The sequence below is a fragment of the Dendrobates tinctorius genome, unplaced genomic scaffold (assembly GCF_039654945.1).
Source record: "Dendrobates tinctorius isolate UK_male_01 unplaced genomic scaffold, ASM3965494v1 ptg000037l, whole genome shotgun sequence".
Lineage (NCBI taxonomy): Eukaryota > Metazoa > Chordata > Amphibia > Anura > Dendrobatidae > Dendrobates > Dendrobates tinctorius.
In genome coordinates, this window is record NW_027361705.1 from 591,925 (window position 1) to 617,500 (window position 25,576).

Consider the following 25,576-nt stretch of genomic DNA (forward strand, 5'->3'; position numbering starts at 1 on the left):
CAGAGTTTAGTGTCTTCTGCAAATATTGAAATTCTACTCTCTATGCCCCCTACAAGGTCATTAATAGATATGTTAAAAAGAAGCGGGCCAAAAACTGACCCCTGTGGTACCCCACTGCTAACCGTGACCCAATCCGAGTGTGCTCCATTAATAACCACCTTTTGTTTCCTATCCCTGAGCCAGCTCTTAACCCACTTACACATATTTTCCCCTATCCCCGATTTTTTATTTTCACTGCTCTGCGTTATAAACTTCTGTGAAGCACTTGGGGGTTCAAAGTGCTCACCACACATCTAGATAAGTTCCTTAAGGGGTCTAGTTTTCAAACTGGTGTCACTTGTGGCTGTTTCCACTGTTTAGGGACATCAGGTGCTCTCCAAACGCGACATGGCATCCAATCTCAATTCCAGCCAATTCTGCATTGAAAAAGTCAAACGGTGCTCCTTCCCTTCTGAGCTCTGCCGTGTGCCCAAACAGTGGTTTACCCACAAATATGGGGTATGGGCGTACTCAGGACAAATTGCATAACAACTTTGGAGATCCAATTTCTCCCTCCTGTTATCCTTGTAAAAATAAAAATTTGGGGGCGAAAAGATCATTTTTGTGGAAAAAAAATTATTTTTTATTTTCACAGCTCTACGTTATAAACTTCTGTGAAGGACTTGGAGGTTCAAAGTGCTCACCACACATCTAGATAAGTTCCTTGGGGGGTCAAGTTTCCAAAATGGGGTCACTTGTTAAGGGTTTTCACTGTTTAGGCACATCAGGGGCTCTCCAAACGCAACATGGCGTCCGATCTCAATTCCAGCCAATTCTACGTTGAAAGTGTCAAACGGCGCTCCTTCTCTTGCGAGCTCTGCCGTGCACCCAAACAGTGGTTTACCCCCACATATGGGGTGTCGGTGTATTCAGGAAAAATTGCACAACAAATTTTGCTGTTCATTTCCTCTTTTAACACTTGTTAAAAGTGGATGGGATACACCCCCGAGTACAGCAGGAATTAAGCACAGTCATAGATAGACCATTATTTTTAATCTTTAAAGATTCCATAATAACAGGGTCTGTACCACAGGACTGGCGTATAGCAAATGTGGTGCCAATATTCAAAAAGGGGACAAAAACTGAACTCGGAAATTATAGGCCAGTAAGTTTAACCTCAACTGTGGGTAAAATCCTGGAGGGTTTTCTAAGAGATACTATACTGGAGTATCTGAAGAAGAATAACCTCATGACCCAATATCAACATGGGTTTACAAGGGACCGTTCCTGTCAAACTAATCTGATAAGCTTTTATGAAGAGGTAAGTTCCGGACTGGACCAAGGGAATGCAGTGGACGTGGTGTACATGGACTTTTCAATTTTGATACGGTGCCACACAAAAGGTTGATACATAAAATGAGAACAATGGGGATAGGGGAAAATATGTGTAGTTGGGTTAAGAGCTGTCTCAGGGATAGGAAACAAAGGGTGGTTATTAATGGAGCACACTCGGACTGGGTCACGGTTAGCAGTGGGGTACCACAGGGGTCAGTTTTGGGCCCGCTTCTTTTTATCATATTTATTAATGACCTTGTAGGGGGCATTGAGAGTAGAATTTCAATATTTGCAGATGACACTAAACTCTGCAGGGTAATCAATACAGAGGAGGACAATTTTATATTACAAGAGGATTTATGTAAACTAGAAGCTTGGGCTGATAAATGGCAAATGAGCTTTAATGGGGATAAATGTAAGGTCATGCACTTGGGTAGAACGAACAAGATGTATAATTATGTGCTTAATTGTAAAACACTAGGCAAAACTGTCACTGAAAAAGACCTGGTTGTATGGGTGGAGGACAAACTCACATTTAGTGGCCAGTGTCAGACAGCTGCTGCAAAGGCAAATAAAATAATGGGATGCATTAAAAGAGGCATAGATGCTCATGAGGAGAACATAATTTTACCTCTATATAAGTCACTAGTGCGACCACACTTAGAATACTGTGTACAGTTCTGGTCTCCGGTGTATAAGAAAGACATAGCTGAACTAGAGTGGGTGCAGAGAAGAGCGACCAAGGTTATTAGGGAACTGGGGGGTCTGCAATTCCAAGACAGGTTATTACACTTGGGGTTATTTAGTTTGGAGAATCAAAGGCTTAGGGGTGATCTTATTACAATGTATAAATATATGCGGGGACAGGTCAAAGACCTTTCTAATGACCTTTTTACTCTTAGACCTGTGACGGGGACAAGGGGGCATCCTCTACGTCTGGAGGAAAGAAGGTTTAACCCCTTAATGACCAGGGGTATTTTTGGTTTTACATTTTCATTTTTCCCTCCCCTTCTTTCCAGAGCCATAACTTTTTTATTTTTCCGTTTATATGGCCATGTGAGGGCTTATTTTTTGCGGGACGAGTTGTACTTTTAAATGACATCATTGGTTTTACCATATCGTGTACTCGAAAACGGGAAAAAAATTCCAAGTGCGGTGAAATTGCAAAAAAAGTGCAATCCCACACTTGTTTTTTGCTTGGCTTTTTTGTTAGGTTCACTAGATGCTAAATCTCACCTGCCATTATGATTCTCCAGGTCATTATGAGTTCATAGACACCAAACATGTCTATGTCCTCTTTTATCTAAGTGGTGAAAAAAAATTCCAAAGTTTGCTTAAAAAAAAAAAAAAAAATTGCGCAATTTTCCGAGACCCGTAGCGTCTCCATTTTTCATGATCTGGTGTCGGGTGAGGGCTTATTTTTTCCGTGCCAGACTGACGTTTTTAATGATACCACTTTTGTGCAGATACGTTCTTTTGATCTCCCGTTATTGCATTTTAATGCAATGTCTTGGTGACCAAAAAAACGTAATTCTGGTGTTTTGAATTTTTTTTCTCGCTACTTCGTTTAGCGATCGGGTTAATGCTTTTTATTGATAGATTGGGCGATTCTGAACGCGGCGATACCTAATATGTGTATGTGGGATTTTTTTTTTTACTGTTATTTTGATTGGGGCGAAAGGGGGGTGATTTGAACTTTTAGGTTTTTTTTAATTTTTTTTATTTTTAAACTTTTTTTTTTTTTTTTACTTTTGGCATGCTTCAATAGCCTCCATATTAGGCTAGAAGCTTGCGCAACCCGATCGGCTCTGCTACATATGGGCGATGATGAATCCAAAGGGAGTTTTATTCATTGAATAAAACCACTGCAATCATACAGCATTCTCCTGGAATTTGTCTAAAGCGGCAGCGCGGAATATAGCTACAAACTCCCTTTGGATTCATCATTTCTTTGGTCACTGAAGACCTGTGGATCTGCAGCAGCCGCTACCTACACGCTCTTATCTCATCCTAACCAGGTGAGCATATTTCATGATATACTGTCTTTTGTAACGTGGATAAGACCCTATTGCGCTTTTTTGTCTCCCCCTTTTTTTGCAATACATATGGGCGATGAGCAGATCGCCCATATGTGGCAGATTTACTGCTGTGCTGTGAAGCACTTGGGGGTTCAAAGTGCTCACCACACATCTAGATAAGTTCCTTGGGGGGGGGGGGGGGGGGTCTAATTTCCAAAATCGGGTCACTTGTGGGGGGGTTCCACAGTTTAGGCACACCAGGGGCTCTGCAAATGTAACATGACGCCCGCAGACCATTCCATCAAAGTCAGCATTTCATAATGTCACTACTTCCCTTCCAAGCCACGACGTGTGCCCAAACAGTGGTCCCCACCCACATATGGGGTACCAGCGTACTCAGGACAAACTGGACAACAACTTTTGGGGTCCAGTTTCTCCTGGAACCCTTGTGAAAATAAAAAATTGTGCACTAAAAAATAATTTTTTGAGGAAAAAATTTTTTTTTAATTTTCATGGCACTGCGTTATAAACTTTTGTGAAGCACTTGGGGGTTCAAAGTGCTCACTTTGCATCTAGAAAAGTTCCTTAGAGGGTCTAGTTTCCAAAATGGGGTTATTTGTGGGGGAGCTCCAATGTTTAGGCACACAGGGGCTCTCCAAACACGACATGGTGTCCGCTAATGATTAGAAGTAATTTTAATTTAAAAAGTCAAATGGCGCTCCTTCCCTTCTGAGCCCTGCCGTGCGCACAAACAGTGGTTCCCCCCCACATATGGGGTATCGGTGTACTCAGGACAAATTGCACAACTTTTGTGGTCCAATTTCTCCTGTTACCCTTGTGAAAATAAAAAATAGCGTGCTAAAAAATCATTTTTGAGGACAAAAAATGATTTTTTATTTTCACTGCTCTGCGTTATAATGGGGTCACTTGTGGGGGAGCTCCAAACGCAACATGGTGTCCGCTAAATATTCCAGCATGTTTTCCATTCAAAAGTCAAATGACGCTCCTTCCCTTCTGAGCCCTGCCGTGCGCCCAAACAGTGGTTTATGACCACATATGAGGTATCGGTGTACTCAGGAGAAATTGCCCAACAAATTGTAGGATCCATTTTATCCTGTTGCCCATGTGAAAATGAAAAAAATTGATGCTAAAAGAAAATTTTTGTTGTAAAAATTAAAACGTCCATTTTTTCTTTCCACGTTGCTTTAGTTCCTGCGAAACACCTGAAGGGTTAATAATTTTCTTGAATGTAGTTTTGAGTAGCTTGAGGGGCGCAGTTTTTAGAATGGTGTCACTTTTAGGTATTTTCTGTCATATAGACCACTCAAAGTGACTTCAAATGTGAGGTGGTCCCTAAAAAATGGTTTTGTAAATGTTGTTGTAAAAATGAGAAATCGCTGGTCAACTTTTAACCCTTATAACTTCCTAACAAAAAAAAAATTTGTTTCCAAAATTGTGCTGATGTAAAGTAAACGTGGGAAATGTTATTTATTAACCACTTTGCGTCACATAACTCTCTGATTTAACAGAATAAAAATTCAAAATGTGAAAATTGCAAAATTTTCTAAAAATTTTTACCAAATTTCTGATTTTTTCACAAATAAACACAAAAATTATCGACCTAAATTTACCACTAACATGAAGCCCAATATGTCACGAAAAAACAGTCTGAGAATCGCTAGGATCCGTTAAAGCGCTCCTGAGTTATTACCTCATAAAGGGACACTGGTCAGAATTGCAAAAAATGGCCAGGTCATTAAGGTCAAAATAGGCTGGGTCATGAAGGGGTTAAGCTCAATAAGCTGCAAAATGGCTCCGTCACTAAGGGGTTATGGCTGCAGGAAAGACGAGAGGCAAAATAAGGGTTAATGCAGTGATTTACAATCTCCAGATTTTGTGGAACTACAACCCCCAGCAGGGGCGAGAGTATATACAACGTTTCTTTCTGCTGGAGGCCCGCACAGCATGCTGGGAGTTGTAGTTCCCGTGCAGCAGCAGCTCACCTACCTGGGAGCAGACGGTGGCTGCTAACTTGAAGACCTGGGTGCGGACAGCTGCGCCCTCGGAGCCCGCCTTCGCCTCACTCTCCTCCTCCTCCTCTGCCCGCGGCCTCTTGCAGCTGATGATAAGCGCCCCCGCCGGCTCTGCCCCTCGCTTACGCTTCACGCGGAGCACCGCAGCCTCCATGGTCGGACACTGCCTGTGGCACGTATCGCGTCACTCCGCCGGTCATGTCGCGCAGGGGGCACGGCCATGTTTTGGGTGGCACAGTACACGTGCTTCCGGCACTTTGCATTGTGGGAAGATGGCGGCCTCCATGCACTAGCGGTGTAAGTGTGCTAGCAGTCAGTGATTTATTCAGATTATTTGATATCAACTCCTGTGTAATGTACATGTGACCGTCAGCAGCCTGTGCTGTAATGTACATTTGACTGTCAGCATCCTGTGCTGTAATGTACATGTGACTGTCAGCAGCCTGTGCTGTAATGTACATGTGACCGTCAGCAGCCTGTGCTGTAATGTACATTTGACTGTCAGCATCCTGTGCTGTAATGTACATGTGACTGTCAGCAGCCTGTGCTGTAATGTACATGTGACTATCAGCATCCTGTGCTGTAATGTGCATGTGAATGTCAGCATCCTGTGCTGTAATGTACATGTGACTGTCAGCAGCCTGTGCTGTAATGTACATGTGACTATCAGCATCAGCATCCTGTGCTGTAATGTGCATGTGAATGTCAGCATCCTGTGCTGTAATGTACATGTGACTGTCAGCAGCCTGTGCTGTAATGTACATGTGACTGTCAGCATCCTGTGCTGTAATGTACATGTGACTGTCAGCAGCCTGTGCTGTAATGTACATGTGACTATCAGCATCCTGTGCTGTAATGTGCATGTGAATGTCAGCATCCTGTGCTGTAATGTACATGTGACTGTCAGCAGCCTGTGCTGTAATGTACATGTGACTATCAGCATCCTGTGCTGTAATGTGCATGTGAATGTCAGCATCCTGTGCTGTAATGTGCATGTGAATGTCAGCAGCCTGTGCTGTAATGTACATTTGACTGTCAGCATCCTGTGCTGTAATGTACATGTGACTGTCAGCAGCCTGTGCTGTAATGTACATGTGACTATCAGCATCAGCATCCTGTGCTATAATGTGCATGTGAATGTCAGCATCCTGTGCTGTAATGTACATGTGACTGTCAGCAGCCTGTGCTGTAATGTACATGTGACTGTCAGCAGCCTGTGCTGTAATGCACAGGCTGCTGACAGTCACATGCACATTACAGCACAGGCTGGTGACAGTCACATGTACATTACAGAACAGGCTGCTGACTGTCACATGTACATTACAGCACAGGCTGCTGACAGTCACATGTACATTACAGCACATGCTGCTGACAGTCACATGTACATTACAGCACAGACTGCTGACAGTCACATGTACATTACAGCACAGATTCCCAGCACATTACAGCACAGGCTGCTGACAGTCACATGTACCTTACAGCAATGGCTGCTGACAGTCACATGTACATTACAGCACAGGCTGCTGACAGTCACATGTACATTAGAGCACACTTTTTTCAGTGTTTGCCGTGTGGGTCGGGTCCCTTCACGCCCTCATTTTGTCATTTTGATAAAATGTTTGTCCGATCTCACAGGTTTATTGAGATTTTTCCTTTTTGTTACTTCTGCTAGGGGAAGGGGTGACCCTAAGTGTGACACTAACAACCATGGGATTAGGCCCGGTCTCTGTGGATTAATATGGCAGAGGTTGAGCCCCGTTACACATGATGACGAGGCGGCTTCCCATTATCGTTTCACCTCCAGGGCTGGAGCTTTGCTCTTTGTTACCACCTCTGATTTTACAGACAAATGAGCAGATCCTAGCTGCCTGCAGCGACCACCGAGGATCATTGCAGGCTGTAGGCTAATGTAATGTACATGTGACTGTCAGTAGCCTGTGCTGTAATGTACATGCAACTGTCAGCAGCCTGTGCTGTAATGTACATACAGTATGACTGTGAGCAGCCTGTGCTGTAATGTACATGTGACTGTCAGCAGCCTGTGCTGTAATGTACATGTGACTGTTAGCAGCCTGTGCTGTAATGTACATGTGACTGTCAGCAGCCTGTGCTGTAATGTACATGTGACTCAGCAGCCTGTGCTCTAATGTACATGTGACTGTCAGCAGCCTGTGCTGTAATGTACATGTGACTGTCAGCAGCCTGTGCTGTAATGTACATGTGACTGTCAGCAGTGGGTGCTATAATGTGCATGTGACTGGCAGCAGCCTGTTCTGTAATGTACATCTGACCTTCAGCAGCCTGTTCTGTAATGTACATGTGACTGTCACCAGCCTGTGCTGTAATGTGCATGTGACTGTCAGCAGCCTGTGCTGTAATGTACATGTGACTGTCAGCAGTGGGTGCTATAATGTGCATGTGACTGTCAGCAGCCTGTTCTGTAATGTACATCTGACCTTCAGCAGCCTGTTCTGTAATGTACATGTGACTGTCACCAGCCTGTGCTGTAATGTGCATGTGACTGTCAGCAGCCTGTGCTGTAATGTACATGTGACTGTCAGCAGCCTGTGCTCTAATGTACATGTGACTGTCAGCAGTGGGTGCTATAATGTGCATGTGACTGTCAGCAGCCTGTTCTGTAATGTACATCTGACCTTCAGCAGCCTGTTCTGTAATGTACATGTGACTGTCACCAGCCTGTGCTGTAATGTGCATGTGACTGTCAGCAGCCTGTGCTCTAATGTACATGTGACTGTCAGCAGCCTGTGCTCTAATGTACATGTGACTGTCAGCAGTGGGTGCTATAATGTGCATGTGACTGCCAGCAGCCTGTTCTGTAATGTACAGCTGACCTTCAGCAGCCTGTTCTGTAATGTACATGTGACTGTCAGCAGCCTGTGCTTTAATGTGCATGTGACTGTCAGCAGTCTGTTCTGTAATATGCATGTGACTGTCAGCAGCCTGTGCTGTATTATGCTGGGAATCTGTGTACATTACATGTACATTACAGCACAGGCTGCTGATAGTCACATGTACATTACAGCACAGGCTGCTGACGGTCACATGTACATTACAGCACAGGCTGCTGACGGTCACATGTACATTACAGCACAGGCTGCTGACGGTCACATGTACATTACAGCACAGATTCCCAGCACATTACAGCACAGGCTGCTGACGGTCACATGTACATTACAGCACAGGCTGCTGACGGTCACATGTACATTACAGCACAGGCTGCTGACGGTCACATGTACATTACAGCACAGATTCCCAGCACATTACAGCACAGGCTGCTGACGGTCACATGTACCTTACAGCACAGGCTGCTGACAGTCACATGTACATTAGAGCACACTTTTTTCAGTGTTTGCCGTGTGGGTCGGGTCCCTTCACGCCCTCATTTTGTCATTTTGATAAAACGTTTGTCCAATCTCACGGGTTTATTGAGATTTTTCCTTTTTGTTACTTCTGCTAGGGGAAGGGGTGGACCCTAAGGCCTGTTTCACACTTCCGTTTGTTTGCATCAGTCAAAATCCGCCGTTTTGCAAAAAAAACGGATCCATTTTTTTTCCATTGACTTGCATTAGCAGCGGATTTTGACGGATGGTCATCCGTTGGATCCGTTTTTTGGCGTCCGCTTGCTTGAGTGGACGGACAATGAAACGTTTTTTCTCTGCACAGATCCGCCATTTCACACTGAGCATGCCCGGAAGAATTTGATGCCCACAAATTTAACCCCAAATCCTGTTCTGGTGGCAGGAAAAATTCTATCTATCTATCTATCTATCTATCTATCTATCTTTTCCAGGCTACGGTTCCTTTACATTTCCGACTTCAGCGGATCCGTCAATACAGCGGTCCGGTGGCATATGGAAACGGATCCGTCTTTTGCAATTTTTCACTGATTGCAACTGACCAATAAAACGGAAATGTGAAAGAGGCCTAAGTGTGACACTAACAACCATGGGATTAGGCCCGGTCTCTGTGGATTAATATGGCAGAGGTTGAGCCCCGTTACCCATGATGACGAGGCGGCTTCCCATCATCGTGTCACCTCCAGGGCTGAAGCGTTGCTCTTTGTTACAACCTCTGATATTAGAGACAAATGAGCACATACTAGCTGCCTGAAGCGACCACCGTGGGCGCTCTCTGCACACGGACTATACATATCCCCTGCATATAAGACACCAGTGTGTGCGGCGAGAACGCCCCCAAGTGGCGGCTGCCAATAATCACCTCATTTCTTCTCATTTGCCCTTCAGGAAAAGTTGCTATGGGAAACTGCTCCACTGTACTTACTCCAGGTCATCAATGTGAGAGGTTACAGCACAGATTCCAAGCTCAGGCTGCTGACAGTCACAAGTAGATTACAGCACAGGCTGCTGACAGTCACAAGTAGATTACAGCACAGGCTGCTGACGGAGCACAAGTAGATTACAGCACAGGCTGCTGACGGAGCACATGTACATTACAGCACAGGCTGCTGACGGAGCACATGTCCATTACAGCATAGGCTGCTGACGGAGCACATGTCCATTACAGCACAGGCTGCTGACGGTCACATGTCCATTACAGCACAGGCTTCTGACGGTCACATGTACATTACAGCACAGGCTGCTGACGGTCACATGTACATTACAGCACAGGCTGCTGACGGTCACATGTACATTATAGCACAGGCTGCTGACGGAGCACATGTACATTACAGCACAGGCTGCAGACGGAGCACATGTCCATTACAGCACAGGCTTCTGACGGTCACATGTACATTACAGCACAGGCTGCTGAAGGTCAGATGTACATTACAGAACAGGCTGCTGACAGTCACATGCACATTATAGCACCCACTGCTGATGGTCACATGTACATTACAGCACAGGCTGCTGACAGTCGCATGTACATTACAGCACAGGCTGCTGACAGTCGCATGTACATTACAGCACAGGCTGCTGACAGTCGCATGTACATTACAGAACAGGCTGCTGACAGTCGCATGTACATTACAGCACAGGCTGCTGAAGGTCAGATGTACATTACAGAACAGGCTGCTGACAGTCACATGCACATTATAGCACCCACTGCTGACAGTCACATGTACATTACAGCACAGGCTGCTGACAGTCACATGTACATTACAGCACAGGTTGCTGACAGTCACATGTACATTACAGCACAGGCTGCTGACAGTCATACTGTATGTACATTACAGCACAGGCTGCTGACAGTCACATGTACATAACATTAGCCTACAGCCTGCAATGATCCTCGGTCTACTGAACCACCGCACGACCTGCTCTACCCTCTCCTACTGTATCCTCACCCATCCATGTAGACGGTGAGCCCTCGACGGCAGGGTCCCCTCTCCTTATGTACTTGTTTGTGCCTTGTCTTACACATGTTTATTATACTTGTCTATATTTCCACTTTTCACATGTAAAGCGCCATGGAATAAATGGCGCTTTATAAATGCATAATAATAATAATAAAAATAATTACAGCACAAGCTGCTGACAGTCACATGCACATTATAGCACCCACTGCTGACAGTCACATGTACATTACAGCACAGGCTGCTGACAGTCATATGTATATTACAGCGCAGGCTGCTGACAGTCACAAGTACATTACAGCACAGGCTGCTGACAGTCACATGTATATTACAGCACAGATTCCCAGCAGCTCTGTCAGCCCCCTGTGCTGTAATATACATGTGAATGTCAGCAGCCTGTGCTTGGAATCTGTGCTGTAACCTCTCACATTGATGACCTGGAGTAAGTACAGTGGAACAGTTTCCCATAACAACTTTTCCTGAAGGGCAAATGAGAAGAAATGAGGTGATTATTAGCAGCCACCACTTGGGGGCGTTCTCCCCGCACATACTGGTGTCTTATATGCAGGGGATCTATATAGTCCGTGTGCAGAGAGCGCCCCCGGTGGTCGCTGCAGGCAGCTAGGATCTGCTCATTTGTCTGTAATATCAGATGTGGTAATAAAGAGCAACGCTCCAGCCCTGGAGGCGACACGATGATGGGAAGCTACCTCTTCATTATGTGTAACGGGGCTCAACCTCTGCCATATTAATCCACAGAGACCATGCCTAATCCCATGGTTGTTAGTGTCACACTTAGGGTCACCCCTTCCCCTAGCAGAAGTAACAAAAGGGAAAAATCTCAAAAAACCTGTGAGATCTGACAAACGTTTTATCAAAATGACAAAATCAGAGCGTGAAGGGACCCGACCCACACGGCAAACACTGAAAAAAGGATAGAAAAGAACACTGGCGATATTGGTGTGTCACAAAACGGGATGCTAGGCTCTGATAGAATTGTCTGTGTGATCCCATGAGAAGCCTCCGCTCCTCTCACAAGGGACGGTACTGTCATTTTACCATATAGTAATTACTGTGAAAATGAAATCCAAAAATATAATAATGCAGAATTGCTGTCGCCACCTCAAGTTCTGTGTCACCATCAGGGCTGTGGAGTCGGTACGAAATGGAGCGATGCCAACTCCTGCAAGATACAATGAATTGGATGCAGGACAGTGCAGGATGTGCTGCAAAGAGCTGCGGCAGGCACCGAGCAGGAGTGAGCTCAGAATAGTGCCCTGCAATCCCCTGAGTATATCTCCCAGTAATTGAAGGCGACACCGTCCACTAAGACCTGCCAGAGCCTGCACTGCCCCTTACTGATCATGGGGGCAGGCTGTCACACACTGATGTACACCGTACTCTACATGTTGCTGGTACACTGCCCCTTACTGATCATGTGGGCAGGATGTCACACACTGATGTACACAGTACTCTACATGACGCTGGTACACTGCCCCTTACTGATCATGGGGGCAGGCTATCACACACTGATGTACACCATACTCCTCATGACGCTGGTACACTGCCCCTTACTGATCATGGGGGCAGGCTGTCACACACTGATGTACACCGTACTCTACATGACGCTGGTACACTGCCCCTTACTGATCATGGGGGCAGGCTGTCACACACTGATGTACACCGTACTCTACATGACGCTGAGACTTTTTGTTTCTTTACAGCTGTTTCCCAGTGACATATAAAGTTTACGACGGGCGCGTGGATGGTGTTCTGCGGTCGGGTTAACCCCATTACGGGGTCATTGGACTGGATAGAAGAGGATGAGAGTTATGATTATCACCAAGAGATTGCCCGGTTAGTGGGATAGATGATGAAATCCAGAATGCATAAGGAGTACACCCAGACCTCGGCTGCGAGGTATACCATGGACACTGTGGGTCCGGAAAGGGTAGGCACGTCTCTGGAGAGCCTGGTGGTCATTACACCCACCGGTGGGGACGCTCAGCCTCACACAGCATTGCTGGGCCCCCAACCCTTCCGGAGGTCCCCTATGGTGCCTTGAAGAATGTCATGTACAGAAGACAAAGCCTATTAATATTTATATGATGCTCCAAATGCTTCATGCTTTTTGGCCTCAGGAGATACCCATTGGAAGTTGGCATTGTCTTCAGAGGATCAGCGTTCCTTGTGCTGACAAGCAGGCGTCCATCAAGAAAAGCATATCACTTATCCATCATAGGGTATTAGTATCAGGTCACCTGGGGTCCCCCACTGGGATCCCTACCGGTCATAGAACAGGGGTGCTGTCCCCCTTTCTTGAAGGGGTGTGATGTTTGCACCACTCAGTCTTTGTTTCATCTATCGAATAAGCAATGAGTATGCATGAGTACCATAACCCCAATAGGGAAAGGGCATCTCCCAAATGAATAAATCCGACATAATAGTGGAGTAGTGGGCCATCTATGGTATATAACACTAAAGTATCAGTCATAATAGTTTGTTTAAAAAAGGTATCAATGTATTAATCAAAAGTTAAGAAATCTAATTAATCAAATGACAAACATGACATAATTGACAGCATTGTGAGAACACTGCTGCCCTCTTGTGGCTATACCATATTGTTGTCCAATTCCATTTTTCTACATCAGGCTTTATTACTATTTCGTTTTATGTTAACCTTGGTATATGGTGTGATTGCTAGTTATCCTTACATGTTTTGACCTATACATATTATTACCTATGGTGACATCCTTGTGTGTTCTCACCATTGATCTACTAATCTGTTTGTAAATGATGTCACATTTGTCATTTGATTAATTAGATGTTTTACCTTTTGATTAATAAAATGTAAACCTTTTTAAACACCCTACTATGACTGATACTTTAATGTTATGTACATTTGGAGCTCACTGCACCACTGTTTTGTAGCATTTGTTTCATCTATTGTAGCCATGACATGATGACCATCAATGTGACCGCTGCAGCCAATCCCTGGTCTCAGGGGTCTTTTGCTATACATGCTAGTATCACCACTAGGGCCAGAGGTTTGCTGCAGCGATCATATGCATGTACGTTATGTCATAGTTGCAGTAAAAGTATAGAAAGACTGTTGGGTGCCACCGGACACCGCTACTGAAGTATCAGTGAATTTAAGAAGTGAATAACCAATGTTTTTTTTTTAATATTTAATGGCATATTTTCTAGTTTCAAGGTTATCTGTTATCCATGTAAGGGATAACTTTCCAATGTTGGGTGCCCGACCAGGCCCCCTCGATCCTGAGACCTGGAGCTCTGACAAGCTCTCTGTGAATGGAGCATTGGTCGATCGGGCACATTACTGCTCCATTCACTTTTCATGAGCGCACCGGCGATAGCGGAGTGCAGCACTCGGATGGTCTTCGCCACTCTTAAGAATAAATAGAGCACTTGTTCTTGGGATCGCTGGAGACCCCAGTTGTCAGACACCCTGTGATTGGAAAGCTCCTTCCTATCCCGGCGATAGAGTATAACTTCCTCCTTGATAATACCCGTTGTCCTTTAGTTTGGCTCCCTCACGGAGAGCACAGGGGTGCCAGCGGAGCGTTCGTGTGTACGGGGGTATCTGGGGAGACAGCCATCACTGTATCATTGTAAATATCTATTGAATGTGTTCTGCTGGGCTGATGGCCTTTTATGGACCCCTGATGTTTGCCTTCCTTTCCTGCAGGTCTTCGTATGCCGATATGCTACATGACAAGGACCGGGTACGCTTTTTCTTTACTAGAAGCATTGAAGTTGCATCTTAATAACCTGTGAACTTTCAGCTTTTTCATGAATAATCTGTTCAGTATATTATTTAGTTTTATTTGATATGATGACATGTTGCTCATGTTCGGCAGAATGAGAAGTATTACCAGGGCATCCGGGCTGCAGTGAAGCGGGTGAAGGAAAGAGGAGAAGAGGCCATTGTTCTCGACATTGGGACCGGGACTGGACTCTTATCCATGATGGCTCTCACAGCTGGCGCGGACTACTGCTTTGCCATTGAGGTGAACTGGTCTGCTAAAGTCTCTCCTCACCGTCTGTGGTTAATTAGCATAAAATATTGTAAAGAATTACTTTTCGTGTACACAGCTCCATTAGAGACATATGTGTTTCTATGGCTACAGGCTGCCAATGAACCCTGTGTAATCCACAGTCCTGCTGTAAAGTGTTTTCTTCATCTGGTATGCAGCCGCTCCTGCTGGTAATTCTGCAGGGATTGTTTGTAGTCGGTAGTCATGAAGACACATATATCTGCAGTGTAGCTGTGTACATAAAGTAGTAAGCTACATCCAATTGAGATGTTATGCCAAGTTGCTTCATTTTTTTTCATTTTCGACCCATTGGATTAGTTTGCTGTGGATTTGTATCGGAGGTGGTGCAGATTTTACCTTCTACATTGTGAAGAGTGAAGACTGCAGTGAAAATATGCACCAAAAGTTGACTTGGTGTACATTTTGTGTCCGCAGTGCCGGGCAATCTCTGGTTATGTACGCAGCATGTGGAGGAGTTCTCATAAAATATGATAAACAGGGCATTTTCCCACTAGAGATGAGCCCACGAGTACCACAACCTGATATGTTGATGCCAACTGCTTCACGCCACCCTTGTACTAGATATGCACAAGGTGTCACCTACGAGCAGTAATCATTGTTACCGTGGCCAAAAGAGCACCGGTTTGCCAGTTTTTAGATAATACTAGCTGAAGAGCCCGGCGTTGCCCGGACATAGTAACTAACTGTGGTTAGTGATAACAAATTATAATGATTATCCTCCATCCCATAGTCCAGTGCCCATATACCCATCATACATATCGTACATCCTATAGTCCCATGCCCAAATACCCATCACACATCCTCCATCCCATAGTCCCGTGCCCATATAATCATCATACATTCTCCATCCCATAGTCCCGTGCCCATACACCCTCAATCCTTGGACCCGTTGAAGCGTCAAGTACACGAAACGGCCGTCATCCGTCTTTTTTCCCCCCATGCCGCTGTTCACCAGCCCGATCAGCCTTTGTCCACACCACACACGGTAAAATAAAGGACTCTGGTCATACAGCAATCCGCTGAGTGTCGCATCTTTTTTCTGCTTTTCCATTGAGCACATACTTGTTTTTTCAATGCTGAGCACTGAATACCGGCTGCATTGTACCAATAATCTGTCAGTAAATAAGGATCGTGATCATGACTTGGCAAAGTGAGACTCACCTGGGAGCCGTTCAATTTTCATTTCTTGCATATACCCATCATACATATCCTCCATCCCATAGTCCTGTGCCCGTATTCCCATCTCACATGCTCCATCCCATAGTCCGCTCCCATATGCCCATCACATATCCTCCATCCCATAGTCCTGTGCCCATATACCCATCATACATATCCTCCATCCCATAGTCACATGCCCATATACCAATCACGCATCCTCCATCCCATAGTCCCGTGCCCATATACTCATCAAACATCCTCCATCCCACAGTCCTGAGCTGGGTGGCACTGAGCAGGGAGTTCCTTGAGATGTACTGATATGTAACCTAGCAGTGGATTCATTTCTGTCATGTGCTCTCTGCTCCTCTCTGGGGGGGACAATTTTTTTTGAGCAGTGTAAAATATATATATATATATATATATATATATATATATATATATATATATATATATATATATATATATATATATATATATACTGTGTGTATGTATGTGTGTGTATATATATATATATATATATATATATATATATATATATATATATACTTGATAATGGCTCTGCATGAGCCGAAGCGTCGCCAACCATGTGGGTCTGAAATAAAACCACATTTTTTTCTCTTTGAAAAGGAGTGTTGCCTTTTTTTATATGTGAATTTTGGCTCTTGGGATAATTTCTTGGGAGGCCTTTGCACCTGAAGATTTTGGATTGTGCTGTTCCATTTTCTCTTGTTTTATAAATATATATATATATATATATATATATATATATATATATATATATATATATATATATATATACACACAGTTAGGTCCATATATATTTGGACAGAGACAACATTTTTCTAATTTTGGTTCTAGACATTACCACAATGAATTTTAAACAAAACAATTCAGATGCAGTTGAAGTTCAGACTTTCAGCTTTCATTTGAGGGTATTGTAAGGTAGCGCTGTTATTCGGGTAGGGGATACTCGCTCAGCAGCCACAAAATCAGATCCGGCACAGATTTTCCATCAAATCATAACAGTCCATGCGGTTTATTAGGCATCATAAACCCATAACAGCAACATAAAGATCATATAAACGGCATAGCGTCCATGACAGAGCTTCACTCTGTTAGCAATGTCCAATACGCAGGCTTTTCAGCCTCACAGTTATATCTCACCCCGTCAGGGTTCTCTCATGGCTGCTTCTCCATACTGCAGACATTCATTCCCTCCAGGGAACTCTAAGGCACTTGCAGCCATTAAACACAGCGTCCACATGCTGTCAGGAAGGTAGCCACACGAGACCTTCCAAATGGACCAATCGGGTCCCTGCATTCATCACCTGTGACCTACTCTGGCCACATTATATGGTTCATAGCCACGTCCACTGGGTCACATGACTCTGACATCACAGGTCCTTCAAGCATTTACACACTCTTTACAACAGTGTTCTTTAAACACACCCCCTGGGTGGGTTTGTACGTAACTGGCCCGCCCATCTCCCTAGTTACCTGGAGACTTCTCCCGGTCACATTAAAGCAGCACCTCAGCAGTATCACTGCTGATCAACACATAAGTCTCCATCTCAAAGCCACCCACTTTGAGATACAGAATGGCCATTCAGTATTCTGCCATTCATCCTTTCTCCTGGGACATCCACACAGCGCCCCCTAGCGGACACAGTGGTTACTACACCACATACCTCCCCCCTCTGTTCAAACTTTTGGGGTTGAACACACAACATTACCAGGGCTGTGGAGTCGGAGTCGGTGCTCATTTTGGTGGAGTCGGAGTTGGAGTCGGTATAAAATGGACCGACTCCGACTCCTAAAATATATAATAAATTGGGTACAGTAATTCAATGCAGGATGTGCTGAATATTTTTTCATAGGAGTTTGGGAAAGTTATGAAATGTCCTATAAATGGCTGTTCTATTCCTGATCTAAGGCTACATTCACACAGCGTTTTTCCTGTGTTTTTTGAGGATACGTTTTTCAGCTGCAAAAGCTGATCATCTTTTTAAAAAACCGCATCACCTGAAAGGTTTTTGAGCTCATAGATAATGTTTTCAATAGCAAAAGCAGATTAGAAATCTGCTCTATCCATTTATCCATATCTGTCTATCCATATCGTATCTGTACCAAAAAGAATGAAAACCGGGTAGTACACCAATATATATTCTGTTCTATCTAAATATCTTGATTATTGGATCATAAAAATGATTAAATGTCTGAGGTTCACATTGTACTACAATAAATTTTTCACTTAAATATAAGCAATATGTGTGGGAGTCGGAGTCGGCGTTGGAGTCGGTGTAAGGGAAATTGAGGAGTCGGAGTCGGAGTCGCAGGTTTGGCTTACCGACTCCACAGCCCTGAACATTACACCAGGGTCTCGCGACCGGGCACTCACTACACCTTGCCCCACAGGTCGAGAGAACCGTCTCCATCTGTCATACGGCCTCGTTCCTACGTTAGACCTCCCCCCGCCTCCAGCGGTCAGAATATCGGTCATTGGCTTTGACCCTCCAATCACGGTCTGTCTGCGTCGTCAGACACTGGTTAGTCACCATCCTTTCTCTATCTAAGCGTCTTGTAAGAAATGGTACCCCACCACATCTAAGTTTACTTTTCAGTGCATTAACCTCACAGTTCTTTGCATCTGCTGTCTCCGTAGCAACCTCCAGTTCACACTGTAACCTACGGTGAAACGTATTGGCATGTTGAGCCTCTTTCTCTGCTTCTTCCACCTGGTGTTTCAACTGTTTCAGATGCACATCATTTCCCTCCGCCAGGCCTTTGTACTGCTCAGAATTACGCCTTTCGTCATCCATTTGCCTTAGTACAACCTTCAGTTTTTTCTCCGTACGACGTACTTGTTTGCTATCAGATTGTCGCACTTTAATTACTGCATCAAGCTGTTCCTCCAGTAGTGCAACCTTTTCTTATTCTGGCGAACTAATTGCTGACGGGCACTCTCATTCTTCTGAGTATTACTACATTCTGTCTTCAGATCAGCATCCATCTGGTCAACCTGAAGTGTGGCCTTTCTCAGCTTGTCATTGGCTAATTCAACGTTGCCGTGTTCTTCCTCCACTACTTCTTCAAGCTGAACAATGCGAGACTCTAACCGCCTCTTTTCTTCCAAAGCCAGAGCACCTTCACCTCTGTTGTTGGCAATCACATCAGCCAGTTCATCTCTTTCCTGCTGTGCTTGTCTTTTAGCACACTCTGCAGCAGCAAGCTCTGTCTGCAAATGAATCACCTCTGCTTCCATACTTTTCAGTTTCTTTTTGTCTTCACACTGTTCCTCATTCAGGCCTGGCCGCTGTAAGTCTTCGTCCCACTTCTTCTCCCGCAGAAGACCTCTTACAGTTTCTGTTAGTACTCCTACCTCTTCTCTGAGGGACTTATTCAGACCTTGCCACGATGCCAGGTGACCTTTGAGCTCGAAGACTTCTTTCTCTAGGTCATCTAGTCTGTGCTCCCTTTCTCTCTCAGAGCCACAGTCACCCCTAGAGTCTGAGTCACGCCGATCATCCGAGTCAACCCTCCAATTACTCTCTGACCGTATGTCCACTCCAGTCACCTCATCTCCCAGCCCACCATCTGTCTGGTCACGAGACGTCAGGTCCGTCAGTCGGGCAGATGTACTTCTTCTTCCGGTCAGTTCTACCTCTGACCTGTCCACGTCAGGAGCAGTCACTGTTATGATTGAGTCACCGTAGGAAGCAGACACAAAAATAGAAGCTACGTCCAGAAAACCAGAGAAGTTGGCAACTATCAGATTGCAGAGCCCTGAACCTATCAACACAACTAGCAGTAGCCGTGGGGGGTTCCTACGATGCTCTAGACCCCTCGATCACAGCCGGAGCGCTAAATAGCCTAAAGACAGAAAAGGAAATCTAAACTGCCCCAGAGCAGACCCCAAAGTAAAAGGCAGCCCCCAACATATAATGACGGTGAAGCAAGATGAAAAAACACTCACACAGATAGAAAGATAGGCTGAGCAAACGATGGGGCCCAAGCTAGCTAAACAGGACAGGAAAGGAAGGTTGCTGCCTGCAATCTGCCAAAACCCTATCAAAGACATAAGCCAACAAGCTGATCTGAAAAAGACCCTGAAGCGGCTAGGCTTCAAAAACTAAATCAGCACTCAGGTATTTTCAGAAGACAGAGCTAAAGGAATTCAGCACACCCCAGCAGGGAATGGCAGAAATCCAGAAAAACAAAGCAAAACAAAGTCTAAGCACAAATGCAAAAGGCCGAGCAGAAAACTTAGCTTTAGAGGAGCAGGAATTCAGACTGGTCTCCAAGGATCCCACAGAGAAATCACCCGCAGGGCAGAAGGGCGTCGGCAGCCTTATATCCAGTCAGTGACTCCACTCAGCCAGTCATCATCATCAGACTCAGGTGTTTGATAATCAGGCTCACTACCTTTACCAGAAGAGGGAGTTCCTCGGGCCTCAGTAGTGAAGGGGAAAATGAACTCACAACAAGTCACCGTCTCAATACCTGTTAATCCAACAGTAGAAACGTCTCCCTCATTCGACCATACATCATTGTTATATACAATGTCAGCAAAATATGATGTTTTCTGTTGGAATGTGCTAGAAATCCTCCATTCTATGACATTGTAAACTGTCAGCCTAGCATGAAGCTGTAGCAGTCCCTTCCCCCAAGTGTTATCAACCCTTCATGTGCAGGGCCTTGTGAAACTTGAAACCAACAACTTTCTCTCGAAGAGCAGGAATGTTAATTAGCTAGGGGAAAAAGATCCCTTTGTTCTCTGGAAATGTGCTGGGATCAATATAGGAAATATTAAAAAGAAGCCTAGCTCGCAAACCATACATGACAGAGAAATAACAATCATATATTTGTGATCTGTGAGGACCCGGCTTCCCTACTTTGCCTTTTGCGTAGTTCTCAGACTTCCAGAACCTGAATTATGGAGTACTCCCAAATAGAATGTCACAGTTATGGCATGTTTGGTGTTTTCGGATCCTATTCGGTAAATTACAACCAATCATACCAAATATGTGTTTGTGCGAGCTCCCCTCGCTAAGTTATGATTATTATAAGTTTTAGTAAGATTTCTACCTAGAGAGTAAGAGAGGTGGGAACTCTCCAGACTGCCCCTTTCGGTGATGTCACACACCCGGGCTATAAGGTACCCCTCCCGTACAGGGAGGTCAGAAGAGCTCCAGTCCTTGTGCCAGAGAGGCCTGCAAATGAGCGGAGATATGTGGCTCCGCCTTCTCCTTCCCCCACTCAGCCACATGGTTTTGCCTAAAGAGTCATGAACAACCGTGAGTGTTACTTTCTTTGTTCATCCATCTTTTATATTTGTAACTGTACATAATTAATGTCTCAATTTTATAGCAACTTTTATCTGTAATCACTGCCCTACTTTTTCGGGGAATAAATGATTTAATATTTAGTCTGCCTCCATGCTCTAAGAATCGAACTATACGCCTTTGTTAGATAATCGCTACTAATTCAAGGGGTTGGCCACGGACCCTCTTAGTTTAACACTGTGAATTAAGTAAACCGTGACTGGTGGCAGCGCGTTGAGCACGGTGATTGCGGCTAGCTGGCAGTACAGAAGGGTCTTATATTGCTGAATGAGGGGCTGCGGCCACAGCATTGATAATTCCCTCACTGCAGTAGCCTAACCGCCGGTTCACAACAAGCAGCCCGTCCGGCGACTAATTATCCTAGGTGCAGTTCCCTGACTGACCTGAGGGTAAGGGGGGCCCCGGAGAGCTGCGAGTTCCAAAGTGGAACAGAGAAAGTGGGATATCCATAAATCCCCGCAGTTCGTAGAAGGTTATAGCAGTGGTGGGGCATCCAAAATAAACCCCCCCTGCGGCAAATTGTTAGAGCGAGATTAGCTTGCTGGATATTTTTGTCACATGGTGTCAGTGGTGGGATAACTAAGATAAGCCCCCACTGTGCCTGTGATAGCCGTGTGCCGGCAGTGTGTCGTGTCCCTCCGTCCGCTGATACACCCGTGTCAGTGGTGGGATTGTGACATAGTGGTGACACAGAGTCCGCTGTCCATCGCGTTTTGGTGGCAGCGGGACCCCCGTTAGTCACCGTATTGGGCGAACAGCGGTGGGCTGTTCGTCACAATCATCAAGCAACACAAAGTCCTGGCCCCTCTCCAATACAAAAAGGGTGGGGGAACAAGAGGCGCAATAGTGCCCTATCACTAGTGACACTACAATGTGAGTGGTGTAATGCAGTTCCACTCACCTATTCCAGTTGTGTGACCCACAACTGGCTTGAAGACATAACACAGTATCAGCTGCTGCAGGACTTCCACCGACCACTCCAACGTGGAAAAACTGCCAGAAAATATGGGAAGCAAGGTGTGCCACAGTCCGCGCTGCTGAGTCCACAAAATCACCTGGGATGCAAGATGTTGTAACAAAGTACTTCTTTATGCCTTCCTACGCGTTTCGGCGCCCTTCCTGGCACCTTCCTCAGGGATCAACTGAGGAAGGTGCCAGGAAGGGCGCCGAAACGCGTAAGAAGGAATAAAGAAGTACTTTGTTACAACATCTTGCATCCCAGGTGATTTTGTGGACTCAGCAGCGCGGACTGTGGCACACCTTGCTTCCCATATTTTCTGGCCCCTCTCCAAGGCATAGACTAAGTCACGTGGTATCCTGCCCCCTTGGCACTCACCACCTTTGGTCTCCTCGAACATTACTCTGTCTACTGCATAGTTCACCGTGACCCCATGTTTACAGCGAACTCTGGCGTTTTTCTCGGTCAGAGATAAAACGAGAGGAGTTCCTGTCAGTCACCTGACTCTGAGTCCAGTCTACCAGAGACTCCTTCACTGTGCAGCATCACGGTACACACCTGTGGGTCGTCATTATCTGGAAAATACATTCCGCACTCCTCAAAACTCATACAGAAACACTGTGGTTCCCCAGACATACCCACTGAGGCAACTAGTGCTGCCATTTCCTGAACCATCCCAATTTGGGTCACCGCCCCCTCCCGGGACTCCACCCCTTTTTGAGTTACAACCCCAATTTGGGTCACTGCCCCCCTCTGGGACTCCACTTTTTGTGTTACCACCCCAATTTGGGTCACCGCCCCCTTCTGGGACTCCACCCTCTTTTGGGCTACCACCCCGATTTGGGCCACCGCCCCCTTTTGGGATTTCCCCATGTCCGTTATACCGGTCTTCTCAGACCTCAGTTCACACAACACAGTTTGTCTTTTTTAAAGATACCACACAATTCCTTGTTGGCACCACCACAGCTCCTGCTGTCACCTATCACCGACACCTCTGGCTGCTGTTCACACACAGCTGCTGGTGTCACCTTCGTAACCCCGCCGAGTTACAGGAAGCCGCTTGTCACCTTCTTGCCTCACACTGAGCCACCGCAGGCTAAGTTGAGAAAAGAAAAAAAAACACACCACACAAAACTCACGTCCTTTCTGTGTGCTATTCAGGACGTTCCGTCTCCGCCCGAGACCGTCCAACACACGGGGCGCATCGGGTGCTCTTCAGGGAGCGGCCCTCCTCCCAGGGTTTCCCAACACACCGGCCTCACCAGGTCCAGAGGCTTAGCGGGTGCTCTTCAGGACATCCGTCTCCGCCTGAGACTGCCCAACACTCACGCCTCACCAGGTCCAAGGTCATACCACGTGCTCCAGGGATCCGATTCTTCTCCTAGAATCTCCCAACACTGACCCTCCAGGACCTTGCTCACTGAACCCTCCAGGTACACAGTCTTTATCACTGACCCAGGTCAGTACAACACGAACACCTGTCCGTTACCTGTGTCGGCCACACAGGTCCTCGGATACCTCTTCTCCACAGAGGCACCCTATAGCAATCACCAGTCTCTTTCTCCTGGGGAAACGGCCGCACTGGGTTCACCGATTCGGAAAGTGCCTTACTCACTAGGCCGCCCCACGGTTCCAGAACCACAGCCGGTCAGTGACTTCCTCAACCGTCATCCTTCCTTGCTCAGCGTTGCCAGCACTGCAACATATGCCTTTGGAACCCATTGCCCTTAGCAACCGACTTTGCAGTCCCCTTCCATTGCTCCCAGCAACAAGGCTACAACAATGCCCGCATTCTCCACCAATTGTAAGGTATCGCTGTTATTCGGGTAGGGGATACTCGGTCAGCAGCCACAAAATCAGATCCGGCACAGATTTTACATCAGATCATAACAGTCCATACGGTTTACTAGGCATCATAAACCCATAACAGCAACATAAAGATCATATAAACGGCATAGCGTTTAACGACAGAGCTTCACTCTGTTAGCAATGTCCAATACGCAGGCTTTTCAGCCTCACAGTTATATCTCACCCCGTCAGGGTTCTCTCATGGCTGCTTCTCCATACTGCAGACATTCATTCCCTCCAGGGAACTCTAAGGCACTTGCAGCCATTAAACACAGCGTCCACATGCTGTCAGGAAGGTAGCCACACGAGACCTTCCAAATGGACCAATCGGGTCCCTGCATTCACCACCTGTGACCTACTCTGGCCACATATGGTTCAAAGCCACGCCACCGGGTCACATGACTCTGACCTCATCACAGGTCCTTCAAGCATTTACACACTCTTTACAACAGTGTTCTTTAAACTCACCCCCAGGGTGGGTTTGTAGGTAACTGGCCTACCCATCTCCCTAGTTACCTGGAGACTTCTCCCTGTCACATTAAAGCAGCACCTCAGCAGTATCACTGCTGATCAACACATAAGTCTCCATCTCAAAGCCACCCACTTTGAGATACATAATGGCCATTCAGTATTCTGCCATTCATCCTTTCTCCTGGGACATCCACACAGCGCCCCCTAGCGGACACAGTGGTTACTACACCACAGTATCCACATTAAAATTGGATGAAGGGTTTAGGAGTTTCAGCTCCTTAACATGTGCCACCCTGTTTTTAAAGGGACCAAAAGTAATTGGACAATTGACTCCAAGGCTATTTCATGGACAGGTGTGGGCAATCCCTTCGTTATGTCATTCTCAATTAAGCAGATAAAAGGCCTGGAGTTGATTTGAGGTGTGGTGCTTGCATTTGGAATGTTTTGCTGTGAAGGAAACATGCGGTCAAAGGAGCCCTCTCCATGCAAGTGAAACAAGCCATCCTTAAGCTGCAAAAACAGAAAAAAAAACCCATCCGAGAAATTGCTACAACATTAGGAGTGGCCAAATCTACAGTTTGGTACATCCTGAGAAAGAAAGCACTGGTGAACTCATCAATGCAAAAAGACCTGGGCGCCCACGAAAGACAACAGTGGTGGATGATCGCAGAATAGACTCCATGGTGAAGAGAAACCCCTTCACAACAGCCAACCAAGTGAACAACACTCTCCAGGAGGTAGGCGTATCAATATCCAAATCTACCATAAAGAGAAGACTGCATGAAAGTAAATACAGAGGGTTCACTGCACGGTGCAAGCCACTCATAAGCATCAAGAATCAAAAGGCTAGACTGGACTTTGCTAAAAAACCATCTAAAAAAGCCAGCACAGTTCTGGAAGAACATTCTTTGGACAGATGAAACCAAGATCAACCTCTACCAGAATGATGGAAAGAGAAAAGTATGGCGAAGGCGTGGTACAGCTCATGATCCAAAGCATACCACATCATCTGTAAAACACGGC

At 45.7% G+C, this 25,576-nt stretch overlaps 2 protein-coding genes across 6 annotated transcripts in view; one reads left to right on the forward strand and one right to left on the reverse strand.

The window, feature by feature from the left end:
- The window catches only part of LOC141088008 (probable RNA polymerase II nuclear localization protein SLC7A6OS), a 51,507-nt gene extending 45,988 nt beyond the window's left edge, over positions 1 to 5,519 (reverse strand). For both annotated transcript variants that reach the window (XM_073573844.1, XM_073573845.1), the window contains exon 1: positions 5,340 to 5,519. In XM_073573844.1, the coding sequence (XP_073429945.1) occupies positions 5,340 to 5,519 (180 nt within the window). The remainder of the gene's footprint in view (positions 1 to 5,339) is intronic.
- The window catches only part of LOC141088006 (protein arginine N-methyltransferase 7-like), a 235,930-nt gene continuing 215,867 nt past the window's right edge, over positions 5,514 to 25,576 (forward strand). For 2 of the 4 annotated variants that reach the window (XM_073573838.1, XM_073573840.1), the window contains exons 1-4: positions 5,514 to 5,662; positions 12,422 to 12,554; positions 14,407 to 14,443; positions 14,579 to 14,728. In XM_073573838.1, coding sequence (XP_073429939.1) covers positions 12,463 to 12,554; positions 14,407 to 14,443; positions 14,579 to 14,728 — 279 coding nt within the window. In that variant the 5' untranslated portion in view covers positions 5,514 to 5,662; positions 12,422 to 12,462. Of the gene's footprint in view, positions 5,663 to 12,421; positions 12,555 to 14,406; positions 14,444 to 14,578; positions 14,729 to 25,576 lie in introns of those variants that run through there. The other 2 variants (XM_073573839.1, XM_073573842.1) reach the window with 2 other exon arrangements.